The sequence below is a fragment of the Tamandua tetradactyla genome, chromosome 5, assembly GCF_023851605.1.
Source record: "Tamandua tetradactyla isolate mTamTet1 chromosome 5, mTamTet1.pri, whole genome shotgun sequence".
NCBI lineage: Eukaryota > Metazoa > Chordata > Mammalia > Pilosa > Myrmecophagidae > Tamandua > Tamandua tetradactyla.
Genome location: NC_135331.1, coordinates 87,506,932 through 87,529,264, shown reverse-complemented (window position 1 = coordinate 87,529,264; position 22,333 = coordinate 87,506,932). Strand labels below are relative to the sequence as shown.

At 52.1% G+C, this 22,333-nt stretch overlaps 3 protein-coding genes across 9 annotated transcripts; 1 reads left to right on the top strand and 2 right to left on the bottom strand.

Moving 5' to 3' along the window:
- Positions 1-7: 7 nt before the first annotated feature.
- Positions 8-10,577, bottom strand: SKIC2 (SKI2 subunit of superkiller complex). Of its 4 annotated transcripts, XM_077161377.1 has the most exons (28): positions 10,007-10,569; positions 9,828-9,931; positions 9,047-9,156; positions 8,835-8,952; positions 8,624-8,738; positions 8,434-8,508; positions 8,033-8,086; positions 7,748-7,938; positions 7,462-7,590; positions 7,070-7,215; positions 6,596-6,742; positions 6,370-6,454; positions 6,112-6,218; positions 5,642-5,788; positions 5,471-5,567; positions 5,088-5,300; positions 4,890-5,000; positions 3,467-3,697; positions 2,963-3,100; positions 2,670-2,807; positions 2,429-2,533; positions 1,924-2,071; positions 1,705-1,831; positions 1,351-1,561; positions 1,075-1,185; positions 774-992; positions 379-519; positions 8-283 (listed from the first exon to the last, which is right to left on the bottom strand). In XM_077161377.1, exons 1-28 carry the CDS (start codon positions 10,026-10,028, stop codon positions 83-85), a joined length of 3,741 nt encoding a protein of 1,246 aa, XP_077017492.1. In that variant the 5' UTR covers positions 10,029-10,569; the 3' UTR covers positions 8-82. The 4 variants fall into 4 exon arrangements, with proteins under 4 accessions (XP_077017492.1, XP_077017493.1, XP_077017495.1 ...); XM_077161380.1 differs by lacking the exons at positions 8-283; positions 379-519; positions 774-992 and having other exon boundaries at positions 1,140-1,249; positions 10,007-10,576; XM_077161379.1 differs by lacking the exons at positions 8-283; positions 379-519; positions 774-992 and having other exon boundaries at positions 1,163-1,261; positions 10,007-10,577.
- Positions 10,163-16,073, top strand: NELFE (negative elongation factor complex member E). 4 transcript variants are annotated; one of them, XM_077161392.1, is made up of 12 exons: positions 10,209-10,330; positions 10,535-10,631; positions 10,767-10,849; positions 12,291-12,360; positions 12,446-12,591; positions 13,073-13,147; positions 13,263-13,300; positions 13,495-13,802; positions 13,926-14,070; positions 14,238-14,292; positions 14,543-14,645; positions 15,901-16,073. In XM_077161392.1, exons 2-12 carry the CDS (start codon positions 10,589-10,591, stop codon positions 15,996-15,998), a joined length of 1,164 nt encoding a protein of 387 aa, XP_077017507.1. In that variant the 5' UTR covers positions 10,209-10,330; positions 10,535-10,588; the 3' UTR covers positions 15,999-16,073. The 4 variants fall into 4 exon arrangements, with proteins under 4 accessions (XP_077017506.1, XP_077017507.1, XP_077017504.1 ...); XM_077161391.1 differs by lacking the exon at positions 10,535-10,631 and having other exon boundaries at positions 10,163-10,330; positions 10,740-10,849; XM_077161389.1 differs by lacking the exon at positions 10,535-10,631 and having other exon boundaries at positions 10,225-10,330.
- On the bottom strand, positions 15,409-22,198 carry CFB (complement factor B). Its single transcript, XM_077161381.1, has 18 exons — positions 21,941-22,198; positions 21,621-21,854; positions 21,056-21,241; positions 20,741-20,914; positions 20,404-20,505; positions 20,169-20,305; positions 19,749-19,887; positions 19,301-19,432; positions 18,911-19,012; positions 18,684-18,821; positions 18,168-18,265; positions 17,946-18,063; positions 17,566-17,719; positions 17,383-17,459; positions 17,088-17,200; positions 16,857-16,989; positions 16,726-16,775; positions 15,409-16,410 (listed from the first exon to the last, which is right to left on the bottom strand). Exons 1-18 carry the CDS (start codon positions 22,008-22,010, stop codon positions 16,255-16,257), a joined length of 2,313 nt encoding a protein of 770 aa, XP_077017496.1. The 5' UTR covers positions 22,011-22,198; the 3' UTR covers positions 15,409-16,254.
- Between the last annotated feature and the right edge of the window lie 135 nt (positions 22,199-22,333).

The window sequence follows — 22,333 nt, the reverse complement described above, 5'->3', positions numbered from 1 at the left end:
CCAGCCCAACACATCAAGCGCACAAGGGTGGTTTGCTATTTTATTGTTACATTTTTACATATGGGTCAGTTCTCAGGCTGGGTCACTGGGTGTAGAGACTGGCCGCAAAGACAATGTCACGCCGTAACAGGGTAACCGCCTTCTCCATCTTGGCACCTAACACTGGCTCACCTACCAGGCGGGCTGCCCCCCGCAGCGAGCGGCACATCTCAGCCAGGCGCTGGATGCAGCGAACCACCAGGCCCTCAGGGGTCCCTGAGAGCCCTACCAACTCAGAAAAAGGCTGTGGAGAGAGCAGGGTGAGGGCTGAATACAGGAGGCCTAGGGCAGCCTCTCCCCAACCAGCCATTCTCAAAACCCCCAGCCCCAGATACTCACCATACCCCGGGCCCACTCATACACAACTTCAACCAGCCCAAAATTCAGCTCCCCCACGAATTCCTCCACTGTCTGATTCAGACCACAGGCCACCTGGACCTCACCAATCCGCCTGGCCACAGCCTGGACACGTTCCACTCCCTGCACATGGGAAAGGAAGGATTAAGGCCCACCTTCATGCCCCAGGCTGGAGGAAGCCTGGATGAAAGGAGCCATTTCTACTCTTAGAGGCACTTATAACCTAATCAGTTAAATATAAATAGCAGGCCTGGGAAAGTTGGGGGGGGGGGTGAGGGGGAGTCACTCAGGGAACATCTGGGGTGATCTGGAATATGGAGCCAGTATATGGAGGATAGGAATGCTGCAGCCTGGGTGGGAGAGTGGGGATCCCCTACCTGCTTAAGAGTGCTCGGAAGCTGATCCCCAGGGTCCCCAGGGCTCTGGCAGACCAGGCCAGAGAGCAGGGCCGCAATCTCCTCGGGCTGCAGGGCACTCAGTGCATTATCAAACATGAGCTCAGTGAGGAGCAGTTCATGGCTGCTCATAGCACAAGCCACTTGCCCCGCCAGCTTCACAGTGCCCATTTCATCCACATAACCCAGGGTTTGGAGCACCTGGAAGAAAGCAGGTGGGTATTGTGGAACCTGCTGCCCTCTCCCACGCCTGCGCCCCAGCCCTACCTCTTGGCCCTCCCACCTCCACTCGCTGGTGGTACTCAGGGAGCAGCAGCAGGGACTGATCTGACAGCAGGAAGCGCAGCCGTTCCATCTCTTTCTGTATCTGCATTCGCTGCCGCAGCTTCAGGTACTGTAGAGAGCCATCAGCAGGAGCCCCCTTAGGCTTCTCCTCCCACCTCCTCAGCGGGGGTACACTGAGGACAAGACTGAGATGGGGGGCACGGCAACGCACTGAACATCAGAGAGGAAAACACACATCCCCTCCCAGCTTGGGGGCTGGCATCTGGGACCATACCTGGTCAGGGAAATGGGGGCTGTGCACACACTGAGCCCCCAAGATCAGCTCCTCCAGCTTCCGGGCCCGGAGTTCATCTTCCACCACTGAAATATCCTTGAGCTGAAGGTCTTTGACAGGGTCAAGGGTATGGGGTCCAGCTGGGTGGGCCTGAGCCAGGCGCAGCAATTCCTGGACAGCAGTAGTTACAGCCGGTAAAGGAAGGTCCTTCCTGAGGAGGAAACAGGTTTTGAGAACTGGGACCAGAGGCTTCTCTCCCATAGGAGGCCTCAGGCTGGGGAAGGCCCCTCACCACACATATATCCAATCCCCCCTACATAGCCCCAGGTAAAGGACATTCCCAGCATCTCTGACTTGAATTTTGGTTGCTGCCTCTTGCTGAAATCCTCCAAGATCTTCTCCCCATTCACCCGGAGCACCTTAGTGGTGATGGCAGCCACGTCTCCTGGCTGGAGCTTGGCCACAATATGGTCGCAGGGCCCTGGACAGGGAGAAAAGGGGGAGGCCTCTCCATGGACCAGGGCAACCTGCTTGCACTGCTGTCAGAAACCTGGGCACCTGCCACACTCTCACCTTCAGGCAGGAAAAGCTTGACGCCCACGAGGTCATCTGGATAGGGAACATCGGGGGTGGCCAGCCCCTTATCCTGTGGGTCCTTGGATATGGACTTGTCACACAAGACTAGGGTTGTAAATATTCTGTTGGTGGAGTTTGAGGAGACCTGGGGGAGACAGGGAGGCCAAAATTGAGGGTGTGGGAGTGGACATCAAAGGTAGAAACCAGATCCCCACCCTCAGCAGCTCGACCCAGGCAGCAACTAGTTCCAAGAAACACTATGCAGACCCTACCAGTGGGGGAGGGTGCAACCAAGTCAAGCCATCAGGGCAGACTTCTGGGTGGGGGATGGGGTAGGAATGACATGGTGGTGCTGGGAAATGTAAGGAGAGTGAGACAGAGGAGCAAGACTAAAACAAGAGCACTGTGGTGACTGCGACCTTCCCCAGCCTCAGGGAGAAGACAGAGGTGGGGCTCCCTCCCTCCCTCACTCCTCTGGAGTCCAAACACCCATTTGCCTCACCTGCAGGATTACACCCAGCGCGTTCTTATGCTCCTGATTCTTCACAACCACCACCCTTCCCGCTGAGAGAGATTTCAGCCCATTCACAGATTCTATGATGCGCTTCTGAGGAGCAGGGATGTGCACAGAGCTAAGGGAGGAAGCACTGCAAGGGGCACTGGGCCAGGTTTGGGAGCACACTGTGAACATTCTCCTTCTCTCTCCCTGTCATCCCCCCAGCAACTGGTACACACTTGCCCACCTGGATCTGGTTCCTTGTCTCTGTCAGTTCCTCAGCCCAGCTGTAATACTCAGGCAGGTCAACCAGTTGGCCAGTCACATCAGCCTCCTCCAAGGCCTCCAGCCTCTTGGTCAGATCCGCCAGAGACTGTTCATGGGCCTGAGGGGGACGGGGCAGGTTAGCAAACAAGAGTATCCAGATCAAATCTGCCATACCCCCGCTCACTGCCACTGGCCTTTGATGCCACCCCTTCCCAGCCCGGCTTCTCTTGTGTGACCTCTTGCCCGGCATACTGGTCTCCCCACCTTCCCCACCTTGCTGTCCTTGCGGGATGGAAACTCGGAGAAGCTCCTTTTCATCATGTCCTCCACCCTGAGGGCATCCACTCGCAGCAGGTTGAGGATCATGGTATATGTGAGGCGGAACTGGGACTGCAGCTGGCACGGCTTCCCCTGGGGCCAAGTCACAGAAAAAGCAGTGAGATTGCTGCTTCCTGGCCACAACCTCCTCTAGACTTGCTGGGACTAGATCTAGTTCCAGCTTTGTAACCAGGAGGCCCCCTCATCTATAGGATGAGGACGCTAAACTAAATAAGCAGACTCTCAAAAGCCCCACCTATCTCCATATTCACAGTAGGAAAAAAACAATAGGATATGGGATCTAATCCCACCTTCGGACTTGCTCACTCCTAGTTTGGCTTTTCCCAAGGGGGGGGGGGGGCGAAAATAAAGTAGGAAGAGAGAAGGGGAAGAGGGCTGGAAGACAGAATCCCCCAGAGCCGGGCCTCTGCCCAGTGGGCCTCGCGTTGTGCTGCTCACCATCATCATGCGGTGCAGGTCTGCCATCTCAGGCACGCGGCCCTTGCAGAGCAGGATGACCGTGCCTGTGGAGTCCAGGCCCCTCCGGCCCGCCCGGCCCGCCATCTGCACATACTCCCCAGGGAGCAGATCCCGGAAGGTTGAGCCATCGTGCTTGCGCATAGAGTCGAACACCACCGTTCGGGCAGGCATGTTCACGCCCATGGCAAAGGTCTCTGTGGCAAACAAGACCTGAGAAGGAGGAGAAGAGAGAGGGTTAGCAAAAGGGCTGAACATACACACACACACACACACACACACACACACACACATCCCCAGCCCTGACCAAGCCCACCTTACCTTGTAGCCAAGGCTGAGTAGGCACTAGGCATGGTACCAGCTTATTAACTCAGGGATCTCACTTAATGCTCAAGGCTAAACTAAGAGTAGCTGCTACCGTTATCCTCATTTTAGTTATGGAGTTGGCGATTTCTTTCCTTTTCCCCCCATATCCCACTCCCAACCTCCTGCTGTCAACCATTCCAACAAGTTTAATGGGTGTCTTTTAGTGATAATGCGTTCTTGCAGAATGTGTCTCGTTTTATATCAGTGTATTTTTGTAATTACATAAAAGTCATTATTATTTGACTCATCCTGTTTTGTCCTTTTCCTCCACACAGTGGTTACAACAGCCATCCACATTCCTGTGGTTAGATCTAATCCACTGCATCCAACTGCTGCAGAACATTCTGTGGCGTACACCCCTGACATTTTACCTACCTGTTCTCCCAGTGAAGGATACCATGGTATCACCAACATCTCATACCATAAACAAGATTATAGCAAACAAAGTAAGAGCATACGTGTTCCTTCAAGGACCAGGGTGAAAATTTCTTTGTAGCATATACCCAGAAATGGATTGTAGGTTCAAAGAATGCATTATCCTTATTTTGCCTAAATAGTGCTAGTAAGTACTCAAGACTGGCTATACCTATTCCCAATATACGAGGGTTCCTATAAGTCTATGTCTCTGATACTAAGCATTAACCAGTTTCCTAAATTTTGCCAACCTAATAGATGTAAAGTTATATCTCATGAATATTTTTATTTGCATTTCAAAAAATATATTTTACTTGATTTGATTACTGTTGACTTTGACTCAGACATTTGCTAGCTTTTTGAGTTTCTCTTTGGAAAACTATCTGTTCATATCTTATACATCCCCATTTTGGAGACTTAAAGCTCAGAGAGGTTAAGTAATTTTCCAGGGTCACACAGTCAAAAAATGGTGGGCTTGGGTCTCAAACCCAGGCAATACAGATCCAGGACCCAAGCTCTTAACCACTACACTGCCCTGCCTCAAGGGCTACTCTTCTGCACACTGGGCAGCCCCTAAGGAGAAAGCAAGTGCCCTGGGAAGTCTCTCTCCCACCACCGTGTGCACCTTGACCAGGCCACGGCTGAAAAGCATCTCCACAATCTCCTTGAGAATGGGCAGGATACCACTGTGATGCACACCCAGGCCGCGGTGAAGAAGCTCCGTCATGTGCAGGACCTGTAGGGGCCAAGGCCCAAGGTCAGAGGTCAGGGATGGGGTCATGGAATGGCTTGTCCGCCCAGTCTTCCATGTCCCTCTCCATACCTGGGGCAGCTGGCGGTCAGAGCCACGGAGGTGAGTGAGGCAGCGCTGCAGGAAGAGATGAATCTCGCTCTTCTCCGAATTCGTGGTGAGGTCAAGGGAGGTGAGGCCTGAGGCCTGCTCATCACAGCGGCCCCGGGAGAAGGTGAACACCACCACGGGCAGCTGGGCACGGGTGTGAAGGGAGGTCAGAAGAGACAGGTACATGCCGCGGTCCTGGGGAAAGAGCAGAGGTTAAATCCCTGAACCAATGGGAGCTGAAGTAAGGGAGGCAAAGCTGTTTCAGATCAGGATGCTCAGAGCTCAAGTCCAAACCCCTGGGGGGAGAGGAAAGAAAGGCTGGAGGAGCACAGGTGGTGGCAGTACCGAACCCTCCCAGTTCCCACCTGTGCAGGGCCCCCCTGATACATGGGCTGCTTGGCCCCAAAGGTCTGGGCATGTTTACTCATTCTCTCCTTCTTGGCCTCCACTGCTGCATAGTACCTAGGGCACAAGGAGAGGCAGTGATCACACCCAGCGGGGGTCCCAGCCCCACACTCTCCCATCTCATGGCTTACCCCTTTGTGTGGAAGGCACCCCGGGAGTCCAGCAACAGGAAGAGCTCCCCCTGGGTTTTGGTACTGTTCCCTGTGAAGAGGTAATGCTCCAAGGGAACCGGGCGGGCAACAGTGCTGATCACATAGATCTGCCGACGCTTCAGTCGCCTGGGTGGGCGGAAGGTCAAGGACTGGAGTGCAGGGAGGAAGCCACATTCCCCACCCCTACCCCTCCCCTCACTTCTCTACCCAGGCTTTTCTGGGAGCCAGACTTGAAGGCTGACCCCTGTCATCCCATCTTTCAACATGCAAAGCGATGTGGGCCCAAATGGGATCTCCTGACAGTCCCAGTTCCCTAGCCACCCAAGTTCCTTAGCTGTTTTCTCCTCCCTGTCCCCCAGGCCTGACCACGGCCCTCACTGTGGTAGTGTTCAGCCCCCAGCCGAGGAGTACTGGGTCCCCCGACACCCAGCCCAGGGCACGCATCTCACCCAATCCAGTCTGCAAACTCCAGGGCATTGGGGACAGTGGCACTCAGCAGGATGATGGAGACGTGGTCAGGGAGCATGATAAGCACCTCCTCCCACACGACCCCACGCTGGTCACAGACAGGGAAGACAGAGAAGGGGCACGGGTTCCATTTGGGGACACAGAAGGCGGGAAGGGCCACAGGAAGCATGGAACAGGGGAGTTGCCAAACCATTCCTACAAGAAGGCACTGTGGGGGTCTGGGAACCCCAGCCCCTTACCTCGGCATTGTTGATATAATGAACCTCATCGAAGATGAGCCACTCCAGGTCCCGGATGACGTCTGAGCCGTTGTACAGCATGGAGCTGGGGAGCAGAGACCGAGGGCTGGCTCCCCAGTGGCTCCTCCCCAACCTCCCCTCTACCAACATGTTCTCAGGAGTGGCCTTGTTTTCCCAGGGCCCCACCCAACCAAACACCTACCCCAGTGGAGTGCCCATCTCTCACCGGAGGATCTCTGTTGTCATGATGAGGCATGAGGCCTCTGGGTGCAGCTGCACATCCCCAGTGAGCAGCCCCACATCCCCGAATGTGTTTCGGAAGTCTCGGAACTTCTGGTTGCTCAGGGCCTTGATGGGCGAAGTGTAGATGGTGCTGGGGAGGGTGTGATACCAGTGAGGCCCTCCCCACACAGCCTCGTGAGTGGGCCTCCCCTCCACACTGAGCCCCCCCACCCCACCCAAGAAGTATGCCCACCATCTTCTCCATCCAAACTACCCTCACAATCTTCTTCACAACACGACCCAGAATAATTCTGTCCCTTCTCCCTACCCACACCTCATTTCTCTCTGGGCCCCTGTCTCAGTCTCTCCCCTGAACCTTTCATCCAGAGATCGAGGCAAAGAGATAGGGAAGAGAGGAAAGAATGCAAGAGGAAACAGGGCTGGCTGGTGATGGGGAGGGTGGGGAGGGGGCCTGTACCGGGTCATGTGTTTCTGGGCCAGGGCAATGGCATATTCTGCCACAACCGTCTTCCCTGCAGAAGTGTGAGCCGCGACGAAGACAGAGTCGTGCCGTTCCAAGTGCAGGATGGCCTGTTTCTGAAACACATCTGGCTCGAACGCCCACTGTGGGAGAGAGAGATGAATGGGGGCTTAAGAGAGGAGAGGGGCCTTCCTGCCGCCTGATCCTGGGGTACAGAGGATAGCGAGAAGAAGAACAGGGTGAGAAAGGGATGGGACTGAGGTCTAAGAGTGGCCTGGGATGTGTCTGGCCTCTGGTAGAAAGATGAGACAAGTGTTGGGCTGGGAGGCAGGGCCAAGTTCTGGCCCACCAGGAGGTGGAGGAGCATGTGAGGACTGGGGCAACCCTACCTGGAAGGCCGGTTGGGGAATGAGGCGGTAAAAGTCCCCAACAGGGGAGGTGACGTCCACAGGAATGGCCCACTGTTCCTCAGGTTGGGGTTTAGTGGGCTCTGGGGGGGATTCAGCTGTGGATGCTTCCTGGAAAAGCCAGAGGAGAAGATGATAGAGACACAGCCAGAGAGCTCTCCATTACCAAAAAAGTGTTCCATTCTTCTCCTGAGACCCACCCAAGCTGGCTCACCCTCCCTAAAGCAAAGGCCCTCCTTGCCCACCTCTACCTCTCAGAATGACCAACCTTCAAGACTAGATCCTCCAAGCTGCTTGCTCTGGCTAAGGGAGCACTGCAGGGAGAGGCTGAGGCAGTGTCCCCTCTGGGATCTCCAAACTGTCCCACCACCTCACTCTCGTCCTCATCACCCCCACCCAGATCCAGGAGCTCCAGCAGACGGCTGAGGCTGAGCAACCCAGGAGCTGGTGCAGGGTGATCTGAGGACCAAAGCAAACAGGGAGACCTGGTCATTTCCCCCTCCATTCCATCGGAGAAGGGCGACAATGCCCCTATCTCAAAACTAAAACTCACTCTTTGGTGCAAAGTCCACGCCTTTCTTGAAGCCAGGTGGAATAGTAAGGAGATCTGGAGAACAGAGAGAGAGGGATACAGTCATAACCACTGCACAATGTTACACAAGTTGCATATTGCACGAACCTAGAGGACATCACATGTAACATAAATGTTGTAGGCTACGTTTTATATATTATCATATGCCAAATATATAATAACATATAAAACACTGTTATATTTGTTATAACAATTTTCCAACAGAAGACAGTGACGGTTGTTATGGAAGGTGCACCTTTTCCTAATTTGCTCAAAGGCATGGCAGGGCCAGCAGCAACCCAGTCAGAGGCCTGGGTCCCTCTTCTTCAAGGCCCAGCCTTGGAGCCCTGCCTCCCAAGAGTCCATCCTGGCACCCTCTTCACCTTTCTCAAAGTCTATCTCCTTCTCAGCCTCCTCCAAAGTGCTCAGATCTGTCATGGTAGGCTCATCCATCCCACCTGGAAAGAGTTTGAACAGATAGGGATTCTTAGGGTAAGAGGGGATGGGTGGGGAAACCCTTCCCTTGCAGACTGAAAACCCCCTCTCCTACTCTCCCATCTTCACAAGAGTCACCTGGCCAGAAGGGATACTGCATCGGATTCCCCCACAGGGCTTGGGAAGGGGACCCTGGGGGCCGGTGAAGAGACAAGGAGGTCATGGCTGATAGATGTGTGTTCTCCAGCAGCACCTGAGGCAAGAGACCAGAGCCAATGAAGCTGAACTTCCCTCTGACCATTGCTCCCCCTTCTCCCAATTCTGCTTCTCATGTATGCTGACATCTTACCTCCTTATAGCCCAGTATCTGGCCAGTGGTTGGGTGTCTTTGGGCCTGTAGGTCGGAAGGGACTGGGGCCCCCGGGGCAGCCAGGAGAGACCAAGGATCTGTCTTCCTTTGCCATTTCCTGGAGAGAAGGAAAGTAATTTGCAGGTCTTTCTTCCCCATCCCAGCTTCCTTCAGGGACCCATATCCCTAGTTCTGTCTTCCATTCCCCTCACCAGTCTGAGTGTTCCACACCATGCAGAGGCAGCCAGGCTGGGGATGACAGAAACAACTGCTCTGCTTCTTGCTGCAGATCTGGGGCACAAGGAGGGAGCCCATGGGGAAGCTGGAACAAGCGCGAGATGAAAGGTGAGATGTTAGGTAAGGAAAAGTGGTGAGAAAACGCAAACAGAAGAGAAATTGATAGGATTCATATTTTGATCATCAGAAATGGTAGATATGCTAGACAAACTAGGGCGATGAGGCTGAAGAAATATTTTCCAAAGCTTATCCAAAAACTACCTGTCACTTAATTACCTGAGGCGCTGGTTAACAATGCAGTGGGTTTCAGAACTTTTGGGGCTGGACCTGAATATATGCATGTTAAAAAAGTTCCTTGGGAATCATGAGACATACTGAAATTTAAGAACCACTAGCTTTAGAAAAAGGAGACTCAGCCCTAAAGATGAAAAGAGCCAGGGACTCAAAAGCTAGCATTCCAATCACCCACAAGTGTCCTGGTCCTTAGGGGCAAAAGAAACGGACTCTGAGGAAAGAAGACACAATAGAAAGGGCAGCTTTCAAAGCTAAATTCCCCCGGGTGCTCTCTGCTCTGTCCTCACACAGGCTCTGACCCACCGCGGGTCCACTGGGCTGGGGTCTGTCCAGCACTTCTCCAGGCTGGCTGATAGGTGTCCAGGGACAGGAAAGCGAGATCAAGCTAGATCCAACTGTGAGGAGTGTGGAGGGGGTTTTAAGCTTTGGCGGAGTCAAAGGTTAAGCTCAAAAGTCACTCACGGTGCTCTCTGGAGCCCCAGGCACATTCAGTAGCTCCCAGCGCCCTGTACATCCCAGCTCCACCGCCCGAAGAGGCAGGTCCAGAGGACCTGGGGGAGGTAACACTACGGGAAAAGACAGAGGTCAGAGGTCAAGGGTCATTCCCTATCTAAGCCTCCTTTGCATCCCCTCCTTCTCACCAAGTCGCTCTGTCTCCATCATTCTGGAACCACGACAGCTGCTGGGCAGTCCGGAAGTGCAGCGAGTTGACACGGAGTAAGCCCCGCCCCTGGACGGGCGGAAGTCGAGGCAACTTCCGTCACACCCACCACCGGGGGCGTGGACGAGGGTTACTGAAGAGCTGACGCCGCGTGGTGGGAGACCGGGCGGAAGTGTATGCGCCTTCGGCCGCCTTGGTTACCGCGTTCTCCGCCCTCCGTCACGTCATCGCTCTGAGCCCGCTCTCCGCGGCCGGCGCGGGCGCCGCCCGAGACCGTGGGGCCCCGGTTCCCGCCCCCCACCAGGTAAGGCCCTCTCGTCCTCACCCTTCGCCCCTGTTTTTCTGGCCCTTCCTCTCTTCTTTTCTCTTTCGTTGCTCCTTAAGCGCCCCGCAGATTCCACCGCCTCCTCTGCCGTTAGGACCCTATGGTTGCCCTGGTGACCCCAGCGGGGGCAGTAGGGTCGTGTGCCATCGTCATGGCGACGGAGGGGCTTTTTCTCCCTCCCAGTGCCACGTGGTACTCCAAGGCGCTGGTGTTCAGGATCTCTGGACAGAGAATGGAATGCTGGTTGATCCCGAAGAGCGGGAGTTTGGACGGCAACCAGGTTTAAGCCAGGGGTAGGGAGAGGCCAAAGGCAGCAGTAGACAGGCCTGGAGGGGTGGGGCTGGGGTTGTGGACGGCGTGTGAACTCTGGGCGTGACAGTGGAGAAAGATGTCTTGGGCCCTGCCCCTGAACCAGGAGCCACCATGTTGGTGATACCCCCCGGACTGAGCGAGGAGGAGGAGGCTCTACAGAAGAAATTCAACAAACTCAAGAAAAAGGTGAGGGAGTGTGTGTGGGCATGTCCCAACCTCTCATAGACTCTGCACTCTCAGAACACCTGGGGTGAGTGAAGGGATAGGGAGGTTCATCCAGCTCATTCCTGGAGACATAGCACCTCTCAGGGTAGTTCCAGAAGGTGGGCTTTCCCAATTGTTTCTGTATACTTTTTTCTTATGCAGTCTGCCAAGTTGTTTTAATTTCCTTTGACTTTTTGGTACTACCTAGGAGCTGGTGTTTCCCAAGCTTGGTTTTTCTAGTATTCAGTGTTCTAGTGGTACTCTTCAAATACCCAAAATTGCATCTATCATCTTCCTGTCTATTCTAATCTCATTCCTTTTCTTGATCTTCCTAATAAAACTGACTACAGTTAAGCCCCCCATGTTGGGCTCAAAATGTCATCGCTAACCTCTCCTGTATTTGCATAGCCAAACGTTTACCAGGTCTTCTTAACTCTTCTGTGGAAGTAATCTCTGCCATTTATTCTTTCCTGTGCATACCTTAAATTGGGTTTTTGCTAACACTCACCTAGACTGTCATAATGTTTTCTTACCAAGTTTCTCTTTATCTTTTTCTTTTTTGAAAGACTTCTCCACCCCTACCAAGGTGATCCATTGAAAACACAAAACTCACCCTCTTACCAAAATGCTCCATTGAAAACGCGAAACTCTGTTGCCCTTTTCTCAAAACCTGTATGTGGCTTCACACTGTAGAAGAAAGTCCCAGAGCTCTAGGTTAGCATCCCTTTCTGGCCAAAAAGAACTACTCAGTAGTCCCAAAACATGCATCCCAAAACCACCTTATCTCTGCATCCTTGCTACCCTTTTCCTTTGTCTGAGATACCCTTTTTTCTTTATCTGTGTTGTGCAGGTTCTACCCAGGGCCTAGTTTAATAGCCATTTGACATCAAAAAATCTTATTTGCTCTCTACTATAAATAATTTGTACTTCTTAAAAGGATTTCTGGCAATCCAGTCTAGTTATTTCTCAAGTTGTAAGGTTCTTGCAGGGAGGGACCATGTCTTATATACCTGTATAGATAGCCCTGTGACAGAGTTACAGCAGATTCTCATTAAATATACAGAGGAGGGATAGATGGATGGACAAAGCCTCCAAAAAGGATACCTAGGCTTATACTTCCTTGTATCTTATCTTCTGCAATTCCCATAAATGATCAAACTCCCAGTCACCAACTTCAACAATGTGAGACTTTGGAAAACTTCTGGGTACCATGGTTTCTATATTAGGTATTACTGGCGTTGTAGGTAATCTGGGGGACCATATTTGAGAGGCAGGGCTGCCTCAACACACCACTCCAGAAGCTACCATTTGCACTTTTTCTCCAAGGAGGGTGTCCCCCAGAATGATACACCCGCAGGCCTCTGGAGAGGTCCTGGCCACATACTGGTCCTCACCAACCCCTCTCTTCTCACCTTACTTCCAGAAAAAGGCATTACTGGCTCTGAAGAAGCAAAGTAGCAGCAGCACAGCCACCCAAGGTGGCGTCAAACGCTGTGAGTGACGGGGGAAATGGGGCTATAATGGAGGTGACCTCTGTCATGCCTGGCAAATATGATTCCCTCTTCCCTGCCACTCCAGCACTGTCAGAGCAGCCTGTGGTGGACACGGCCACAGCAACAGAGCAGGCAAAGCAGCTGGTGAAGTCAGGAGCCATCAGTGCCATCAAGGCCGAGACCAAGAACTCAGGCTTCAAACGTTCTCGAACCTTAGAGGGGAAGTTAAAGGTGAGCACAAACACAAGCGTTCTTCAAAGGTCATCCCCCCAAGTTGCAGTGGAGGTAGGTTTAGGGGGGGAAGTAATGCTTATTCCATCATTGACAAATTGGTACACCATTTGGTGCTTCCGTTTCATATCTATAAAATGAAGAAACCGGATGACTCTTAAATTCCCCTTCATTTTACACATTAAATGCTCTGGTCCTCCATGGGTGGACAATAACCCTTGGAATTTGTTGGCTCTAAGAGGGTGAACAGGCTGAAAATACCATCAGTTTCAGAAAAGGTTTAGATAAACCAAATACTTTAGATGTTTATTGAGTCATTTAGAAAAGTATCACTAATCGAAAAAGCAAAGTGTAGCAGATTAAGAAAAAAAAAAGACAACAGGAGGCCAAGAAGAGGGTAAGGGAGGGAAAAGGAATTCGTTTGTCCCACAGTTAGGCAGTCTCCTGCTTCCACACTGAGGTAAGTCTTTGCCACTTCCAGGACCCTGAGAAGGGGCCAGTCCCCACTTTTCAGCCATTCCAGAGGAGCATATCTGCCGACGATGATCTACAGGAGGTAATGCTTCCAGATTCTCTGTCTCTGGGGGTTGAGAAACATAAGAGGCCCACCCATTTTGGACCACATGCCAACAAACAGAAATCATCTTAACTGTTCTTGATCTCTTTTTCAGTCATCCAGACGTCCCCAGAGGAAATCTCTGTATGAGAGGTTAGAATTAGAAAGAGAACTGCATCCCACTTGGCTGGAGGAGCAGGAAAGATTGGTTGCTGGGTCCTTGGGAGGGATGGGACCTTCCTGAAGTGGAGGGAACAGGGGCTGCAGTGGGGAGGTGTTAAGTCTTCAGAGGATCTGGGAAGAGGAGGTGAAGACCCCTTTCATCCTTACTTTCTACTTCTCCCCAGCTTTGTGTCTTCCAGCGACCGGCTTCGGGAACTGGGGGCAGACGGGGAAGAAGCAGAGGGCCCAGGGGCTGGGGATGGCCCCCCACGAAGCTTTGATTGGGGCTATGAAGAACGTGGCAATGCCCACACTTCAGCCTCCCCTCCCCGAAGCCGAGATCGCAGTCATGAGCGGAACCGGGACAGAGACAGAGATCGGGAGCGAGACCGAGATAGAGATCGGGAGCGAGACCGAGATAGAGATAGAGACCGAGACCGAGAGCGGGACAGAGACCGGGACAGGGAGCGAGACCGAGAGGGCCCTTTCCGCAGTGAGTGATCTTGGCTGGTGGGGAAGGTAACCTCAGCTAGAATTTAGATGGGTCCTACTAGAGTGAACTTTGAAGTGGAGAGTGAGACAGGTTATATCTTCTGACTGATTCCTGATCCCATAGGGTCGGACTCATTTCCTGAACGCCGGGCCCCTCGGAAGGGGAATACTCTCTATGTGTACGGAGAAGACATGACGCCCACCCTCCTCCGTGGAGCCTTCTCTCCCTTTGGAAACATTATTGACCTCTCCATGGATCCACCCAGAAAGTAAGAATGACCGTGGGGCAAGATGCCAAGTCCTGGGAGGACTTGTCCTACCGTGTGAAGTCTGGGGAAGGAAAGCCGCCTGTCACCAGCACCCTGTGAGCACTGGGTTTGGATGGGTTCAGAAAAGCCCATGGTCCTGCGACTGACCCTGTTTTCTCTCATCCCAGCTGTGCCTTTGTCACCTATGAAAAGATGGAGTCAGCAGATCAGGCCATAGCTGAGGTGGGAACTTCCCAGATCTGTTCTTCCCATCTCTCCTGTCATCTTCATGTTTTCTTCTTGAAATACTGAAAGCTAGGAAGAAATTGATTCCTAGAGACAGAGGAAGTCCCTCTCTGTTCATACAAGAAACCTTATATTCTCAGGTCCCATTTAGTCTTCTTGTAAGATGGCAACCCCTAGGAATCCTCTTTTGGTTTATCCATAATGTTCCCCCCTTCCATCTTCCACCCTGTCCCCTTTTCTGCTCCAGCTCAATGGGACCCAGGTGGAGTCTGTACAGCTCAAAGTCAGCATTGCCCGCAAACAGCCCATGTTGGACGCCGCCACTGGCAAGTCTGTCTGGGGCTCCCTTGGTAAGAATAGGGTTCTTCCTTCCTCATCCTGTCCCCCAGGGCTCATCCCGTTTTCTGTTCTGCACATTTCTGGGCTTCCTACAGGTGATAGAGACCTGGATTTGTGTGGAAGCTGTGGAAATGGGGAGGGGAATTGTCAAGACCTTTGTCAGCTAGAGGCAGGGGGAGAATGAAGGAAAAGGATTGAAAACAGCTACTAAAGTGATGACTGGAAGTGGAAAAGAAGTGGGAGCTAGTGTCACGCGGTGAAAAAGATGAGTACCTCATGTGACTTTGTTCATTTTGAGGTGAAGGAGAGTAGTTTTGTAAGCGTTTGTAAGTAGTGATTTGCATCTTGACTGTGAGGGAGGGATGAAACCTAGATTAGAGTTATCTGTGTCATGGGGCTGCTAGAAATGATAGCATCATTAGGGGAGACTGATTTAGCAGGGGAAAATGACCCAGGTCTGGCTTGAGGAAGATACAGGGAATATGTTAAGACCTAGGGCAGTACCCCTTGTGCCCCACATGTCCCCAGCACTCCTGACATGCAGAAGTTGGGGATACAGCCAGAAAACCGGAGGAGTCGGGGCCAGGAGCTGCGCCAGAGGAGCTGGAGTCATGACACAGAGATCAAGGGGGCAGGGAGTAATCACATTAGCCCCAGAGTGATGGGAATAGAATCTTTAGAAATGGGGTGAAGAAGGAACAGGTTGGGTGAAGAGGAAAAGGTGCAACTAGGAACTTGAGGGAGAATGCTCAGAGCCAAAGCTGCAATTAAATGATTCCCCACGTGGCGTAATACAACAAGTCCTTTTTTATTACGAATAGATTGGATTACGAATAGATTGGGCAGAAATAAGGGTTCAGCGCAAGAGTGGCTCTCCAGATAAAAGAAGAAGCCATAATTGACCAGCATATCAACAAAGGGTCACAGAGATTTTCTCATTTTTAATTTCTGACATATTGACTTAAAGTAATGAGTTAACATCTTTCACATATTTCAACAATAGTAACATTTTGGGTTTTTCCAAGAACAAAACATCCATCACAGTGTCCACAGGTGCCACAAGAACAGCTCACAGTCCTGGCTGTGGTGAGAGGAGGTTTGGCCTGAGGGGTCAAGGGGAAACAAGCCAGGCCAGGCCACCAGAGGGCACCACAAAAGCTGGGCTTCCAGAGGCCAGAGACCAGGAGGGATGTAGTCAGATTCTGGGCCTCCTGCCTGTGAGTTCCTCTCTTTCAGGCCTTGACTATCCTTTTTCTCCCTCCCTAGCTGTCCAGAATAGCCCTAAGGGTTGCCACCGGGACAAGAGGACTCAAATTGTCTACAATGACGACGTCTACAAGGAAAATCTTGTGGATGGCTTCTAGGGAGCAGAGCTGGAGTCCTTGTGCCTCATGTGCCCCCCAATGCTGGTCTCAGTAAAACACTGAGGTGGAAGCTCACACATCTCCCTCAGCCTCTGGTTTTTCAGCACTTGGGATTGGGGTTAAGCCTTTAAAAACGGCTGTCAGATCTGATCTCACTTGGAACAACTCAGCCGGTGCATGTGCCCCACTCCCCTTACCCCAAAAGGATCTTGAACACAGATATTGCTAGAGTTGTTTTAATTAGATCCCATTCCCCTTATAGAAAACCCAGATCCTCCTCTTCTAGTTTCTCCTTGAGCCAGGGTAACACTTCAAAGAGGTTGATGTGGAAATCCCGGGCGTGAGCAGGTACCAGCTGTTGTCGCCTTTGGTTTTTGCAGACATCCACTACACCCCAGCTGATCACACCAACCTGGAGATGGGGAAGCGTAGTGCCACAGATGTGTTAGAGTTCTTTCCTAATCCCAAGAAGTGTAACTCTTCCCAGTTGCCTCTGAGCTGACCTAAAGGAATTAGACTAGGGAAGCATCTTAGTCCTGTCCTCTCTGTCATACAAACTTGGACTTATGAGCCCTAAGCAGACCAGTCCAAGGAATAGTCTTAAGGTGAGGCAGGCACTGCTTCACACACACACACACACACCCCACTAGCCACATGCCTCATGCTGCCCTGCAGTGGGGCCCATGCTGACCACTGGGCTTCCTGCCACAGGTGGAGAAACACTCACTTGAATGAAGCGGCTCCTTTTGTGAACAATCAGGGGGCCACCAGAATCACCTGCAGGAGAGGGGAAGTTGTAGGGAAAAGGACTCTTGGGCCTCAGGAACTTTGCAGCACAACCAAGACACCTCTTCTCACCTTTGCAAGTATTGGGGTCAGCGTAGGGTATCACTCCTCCAGTGCAAAGGAACCTGGGGGTGACTACCTCAGAGATGTCCTTGACTTTGTCGTAGCCTGGTGCATATCGAGCATCTCTCTCACAACTGGCTTTCTGTAGGTGAGGGGGGAAGGGTTGAGGAGAAAGTGTTGATGAACAAAGCTGGGTTTAAGATTGGGGTCTAGAAGACCTTAGGATCCCACACGCCTCACCTTATCTCCATTCTTGATGTAAACCTCCTTCCGGGCCAGCCCCTTCTTCTCCCCCTTGGAAAACTCAGTCACAAACAGAGCTTTCACATCCTTCACAGGAAGCAGCTCTTCCTCTGGATAAATGGACAGACTGGGTCACTTCAAGCCATCCTTCCTCTGCCATTTCCCCATTGCTTTCATGCCCCAAGCCTTCCCAGTGAGTCAGGCTGCCCCTCATCTCCTGCTGCAGCTCTCTTGTGTCCCACCTATCTCTTGGAATCTCATCCTGGTTCCCCACTCCCTGAGAATGTCTTACTGTGTTGCTGACAAGTGGTTGACTGAGGAAGCCGCAGAGCTCGAGTTGTTCCTTCGGTGCAGGGAAGACAAATGGGTCTGTTAAGGAGAGATAGGGAAACCAATGGGGCAGCCTGTCCTGGAGCCCAGCCCTCCAAATCTACCTTCCCCAGCCTTTTCTCCTGTAGGGTCTGGATGCTTTCACCTGAGAGTCTGGTCATACGTTAGCTTCTTCTTGAGCTTGACCAGAGCCACATCGTAGTCATAAAATTCAGAAATTCCTTCTTTGGTTTTTTCATTGATGTTGTACTTGGGGTGAAATAGAACTTCTTCTATTTCTAAGTCCTGTTTCTTCACTCCTAAGATAGGAAAAGAGTATCTCTATCTCTGGACCTACATATTCTGAGCAGTCTCCTGCCTCTGGCCCCATCTTATCTCTAACTGGGGGTCTTCCTCATCCATGACTGGACAAGGGTGCAAGAAAGGGGCTGCATGGAGGGTAGGTGGACTGTGAGATCTTGAGGAAGTGGGAGTGGCTGCCTGAAAGCATGGCTGGGGCTTGGGATCCATTTGTTGTATCCTTACCCAAGTTGATCTTGATTGAGTGTACCTGGTCGTCCACAGTGAAACAGTGTGCTGCTGTCAGCACAAAGTACTGAGACACTACAGCCCCCATGCAGGTCTCATGTCCCTTCAAAGGGCGCTGGAAACACAATAGCAGAGGGTTAAAGCTCAGCTTCCACGAACACCACCATCTAGTGGTCGTTCGCCTCCCACAGGTCCCCAATGCTAGATTGCTGTGCTTACGGTGACTGAGATCTTCGCCTGCCATGGTTGCTTGTGGGCATCGCTGCCTTCCCTGTGTTCCCAAACCATGCCACAGAGACCGAGAGACTGACTTTCATCTGACAGGAGAGGAGAATGTGCTGAAAGCTGGGGATACTTCATTCCCAAGTGGCAGAAGCCTTTTGAGAAAGGACATCCTCATATCTTGGGGAGCAGAGACCCATTAGGAGGGAAGGAAAAGCAGAGGTGCTTGTCAGGAGACAAAAAACCACATAGTGTAGTGAAAAGAACTTGAGACTAAGAGATCAGGGACCTGGCTGTGTTTCTTGACCTCTCGGCCTCAATTTCCACATCTATAAAGTGAGAGACTTGAGAAAGATCTCCAAGTTATTTAGAGCTCTGATTCTAAGATCAGGAAGTGGGACAGTGCCAGAAAACAAAAACAGTCACACTGAGACAGGGAAGGAGAAATGAGAAAGGCCTTCCAGACTCCTAGACCATGAGGATAATTCAGTTGCTCTTCTGGGTTCTTCCTACCAATCATTTTGAAGAAAACATCCTCCAGATGTTCCATGTCCTTGACTTTGAACACATGTTGTTCTTTATCCTTCTTGGAAGCCAAAGCATTGATGTTCACTGGGTCCACCAATGGTCCGATCCCAAATACATAGACATCTGTGAAAGCAAGAGGGAAAGTGAGGCTCTTGGCCCCAGGGGATAGCAACTGAGAAAGTGGGATGCTGGGTCCTGGGTAGGTCACGCACCCAAATAATCCTCCCTTAGGTTTTTGCGGTCCCTGCCAATGTCCAGCAAGCTCCGGATCTCATCAATAACAGGGACAGGGTCCCCACCCATGTTGTGCAAGCCTGTAGAAGAGATGGGGACCAGGATTGTAGAGGCAAGGAAGAGAAGAGTGAGGGTCAAGTGAGATTAATTGGCTAGAGGCAGTGACACACATGGTTGAGTGAGTGGATTGGGCAGGGGATAGAAGTGATAGATCACAAAGAGCTCCTTGACACAGGAGAACTCAAACAGTCAGCTATGAGTAGCATTCAGTTTCCCAACCATGAGTCCAGTGTTACATGTGGGCTTTAAGGCCCACATGCTGGAGTTAAGGGGGGGTAATATGGGACAGGAGAGAGATCCCTTCTGACCATCAGTCATTAGGATGATGACATGGCGGGTGTGGTTCCAGCCTTCAGGGGGTTTATCCCCTATCCAGTTCATCATGCTGTAGACTGCTTGGAGGGCCTTCTTGGTATTGGTCCCTGTCTTCAACTTGTGGTCTGTGGAGAGGGAAGAGGCCACCATCTCACCTAGTCTTCAAAGCCACTTTTGAGACCCAGAAGCCTTTCAATCCCTGGGATCCCACATTTTTCCACTGTGACTTAGCTGTTAACCCATTGACTTCACTTTTACTACAAAGTGGTCCTCCCAGCCCAACAGGTTCCCATTAACCTCCATCGTCCAATGACCCTACTGTCCTCCCTTTTACTAAAAGTGGTTCTCCATAGCCCCTCCCTACAACGCCCCTCAACCTTCTGACCTCTCTGATCCCCAGATGAACCTCCTGTCATTGTCTTGCCTAACCTAATCTCTGACCTTCATAACTGATTTGGTTGATCCGCTCCGTGACCCAGTCTGCATCACTGCTCCTTGCTTCAGACACTCTAATCAAAACATTGGGGTCTGTGGCATATGTCACTAAACCGTATCTTGGCTTCACCCCATAACTCGCCACCTGCAAAGGGTCACAGGCATTGAAATGAAAATGCTGTGGTTGGGAGAAGTCAGCAATTTTGCTGGGATGAAGATCGTAGAGCAAGAGGTTCAAGGGCTGGCTAGTCACCCTGAGGTTCACAGAAGAGTCTGTGGTAAAGTCAGGGAAATGTTTCAAGTAGGTAAAGGAGGACAGAAGAGAACTTGGAAATTTTCTAGGGTCTTGTGGGTACCAGGGAACTGGCCCTGGAAAGCAGTGAGGTGTGTTCAGGGTCACCACGTTTAGGGGGCAGGGAGGTCCACCTTCTCAATGAGGCTGGTGAGACACCTCTTGGCCCCTGTGAAGTTGCTAGCTCCAATGCTGTCTGATCCGTCCAGCACCAGGTAGATGTTCATGGAGCCTGAGGGGTCCAGGATAATCTTCCGCTTCTGTTGTTCTCCTAGGTGTCACCAGAGAGACTCAGGCTCCAGCATGTCCTGTCCTCCTTCTCCCTCCTCCCCCAATTCTCAACCCTGCCTCTCTTCTCTGTCTTCAAACCTGGGCTGTGCCCATCTTCAGCATCGGCTCCTTCTATGGTCTCTGTCAGGGAAGACAGGAAGGCTTCCGCCACCTCTTGAGGGGTATCGTACATAAAGGAATCTGAGGAGTAGTAAAAAATCAGGTCAGATGTCTGAGAGGGTTTAAGGACTCAGTGACCAAAGAGACAGATTGTGGTTTTCCAGGGTGGGAAACTCTCAGAAGTGAGAAAAGCTCTACTGGGATGTTTGGAAGAAATGAGGGGGAAGCTGGGTTGAGCTAGGAGAAGATGGTGCCTTGGTATGGAGACATTAGGATGGAGGGCAGAATCTGTCGGGGGTCATAGTTCAAGGGTCACCTTGACAAGAAGGCTCTGTCCCACTCCAGGAGCCACCTTCCAGGCACTTTCGCTGCTGAGAACCACGCAGGGTGAGTCCCCGGCTGCAGTGGTAGTAGACGCTATCTTCAAGGCGGTACTGTCTGCCCACCTTCCTTGTGCCAATGGGAATGCCCGGGTTGGGGCAGTACCCCGCTGCAGAGGCACAAGACAAGGAGGTGAGAACCAAAGCCTGTGGCCAAAGGGCAAGGCAGAGAACAAGAGTTTTGGTGCTAGTTCCTCAGGCAGGTTGGTCAACAAGGAGAGAGTAATGTGGCAGGAGAAAACCCTTCTCACCTCCATCATCACAAATGGCTGTTTGCCCATCCCACCGGCCAGTTGCTTGACAGGTGCGATTGGCAGAGCCCCGGAGAGTATAACCGTCATAGCAATGGAAAGAGATCTCATCACTCAAATTGTAGTAGGGGGCCCGGGGCCAATATTCCCCATTCTCAAAGTCCTGTGGTCTTTGGCAGCGAATTTCTTTAGGTAGAGAGAAAAGTGGAAATCACTAAAAGAGAAGCACTGTCCTTCAGGGTCTCTCTCCTGATCTCAGGTCCCTGTACTGACAAACAGCACTGTCCCAGTCCCACAAAAACAGCGTCTACTCCCCTTTACCTTTCAACCCATGGGGCACCCAGCTGCTCCTTCATCCCCATGTCTGAGTGTTCTTTTAACTGTGAGGGCTCCCTGGTACAGGGTAAGCGCTCCTTTCTCCTCCCTCCTCCCCACCTCAGACCCTAGAGCTGCTCCTACTCCCTCTCAGCGACCTGCTCTCAATGTAGGACATATAAGTCCCAACCTTTGCCACCACCTACTCCATCCCTCCCTTGACCCACCCCCACCCTCACTGCCCCCCAACCTTTGCACTCTGCCTTCTTGACAACTTTTCGGTCTTTGGTTTGCAGGGTACTCCAGGACCCCCAGGGTCTGCAGATGCGAGTCTGCACAGGGTATGGGTAGAAGCCAGAGGGACACACATACTCCAGTGCCTGGCCCTCCTGGAGAAGGCGGAAGGAGCCACCTGTGATCTCTACCCCCTCCAGAGAGCAGGGGCTTTGGAGCTTGTCCTTAGGCAGTGGAGTTGTGCACACACCTAAAGAGAACGGCTGATTAAGCCTGGCCCCATGAGGCTGAAGAGGGATGTTAGGCAGCAGGAGAGGGGAGCTGATCCTCACTTACCTGCGGACAAGAAGCCCAGGACCAAAGGAAGCAGGCAGAGTGGGAGGTTGAGATTCCTCCCCATGGCCATGGAAGACAGGAGAGAAGGTGGCGATAGGGGGAGAGGGGAAGCAAGATGGTCTATTATCCTGACTTGTGCTGTGTGTCTGGCTCTGTGTCCAAGAGGAAACTTCAGCCCTGGGCCTGGTCACACTCCTTCTCCTTGGCTCCCACCAGCCCCCAAGCCTTTATGCAATCTGTGTCTGGCACCTGTGGCTCGCTTGCCCCACCCACCCCACACAGATCACTTTCCGGAAAGTCCAAGTGGGAGGGCTCCACTGAGCTTCCAGCCAAGGAAATAGAAACTGCACGAACCCCACCTTTTGATGCTCAGATTCCAGGACTCTCCCCCTC

Excerpts from the sequence above, each read along its gene's own strand:
- NELFE (XM_077161392.1), top strand. The coding sequence starts at position 10,589 with ATGCTGGTTGATCCCGAAGAGCGGGAGTTTGGACGGCAACCAG. Across the intron at positions 10,632-10,766 it reads GGAGTTTGGACGGCAACCAG|GAGCCACCATGTTGGTGATA; the intron begins GTTTAAGCCAGG and ends CCCCTGAACCAG. Across the intron at positions 12,361-12,445 it reads CCAAGGTGGCGTCAAACGCT|CACTGTCAGAGCAGCCTGTG; the intron begins GTGAGTGACGGG and ends CTGCCACTCCAG.
- CFB (XM_077161381.1), bottom strand. The coding sequence starts at position 22,010 with ATGGCCATGGGGAGGAATCTCAACCTCCCACTCTGCCTGCTTCCTTTG. Across the intron at positions 21,855-21,940 it reads CCTGGGCTTCTTGTCCGCAG|GTGTGTGCACAACTCCACTG; the intron begins GTAAGTGAGGAT and ends CGTTCTCTTTAG. Across the intron at positions 19,888-20,168 it reads TCACCAGCCTCATTGAGAAG|GTGGCGAGTTATGGGGTGAA; the intron begins GTGGACCTCCCT and ends GACCCTTTGCAG.
- SKIC2 (XM_077161377.1), bottom strand. The coding sequence starts at position 10,028 with ATGATGGAGACAGAGCGACTTG. Across the intron at positions 9,932-10,006 it reads GATGGAGACAGAGCGACTTG|TGTTACCTCCCCCAGGTCCT; the intron begins GTGAGAAGGAGG and ends CTTTTCCCGTAG. Across the intron at positions 2,534-2,669 it reads AGACAAGGAACCAGATCCAG|AAGCGCATCATAGAATCTGT; the intron begins GTGGGCAAGTGT and ends CCTGCTCCTCAG.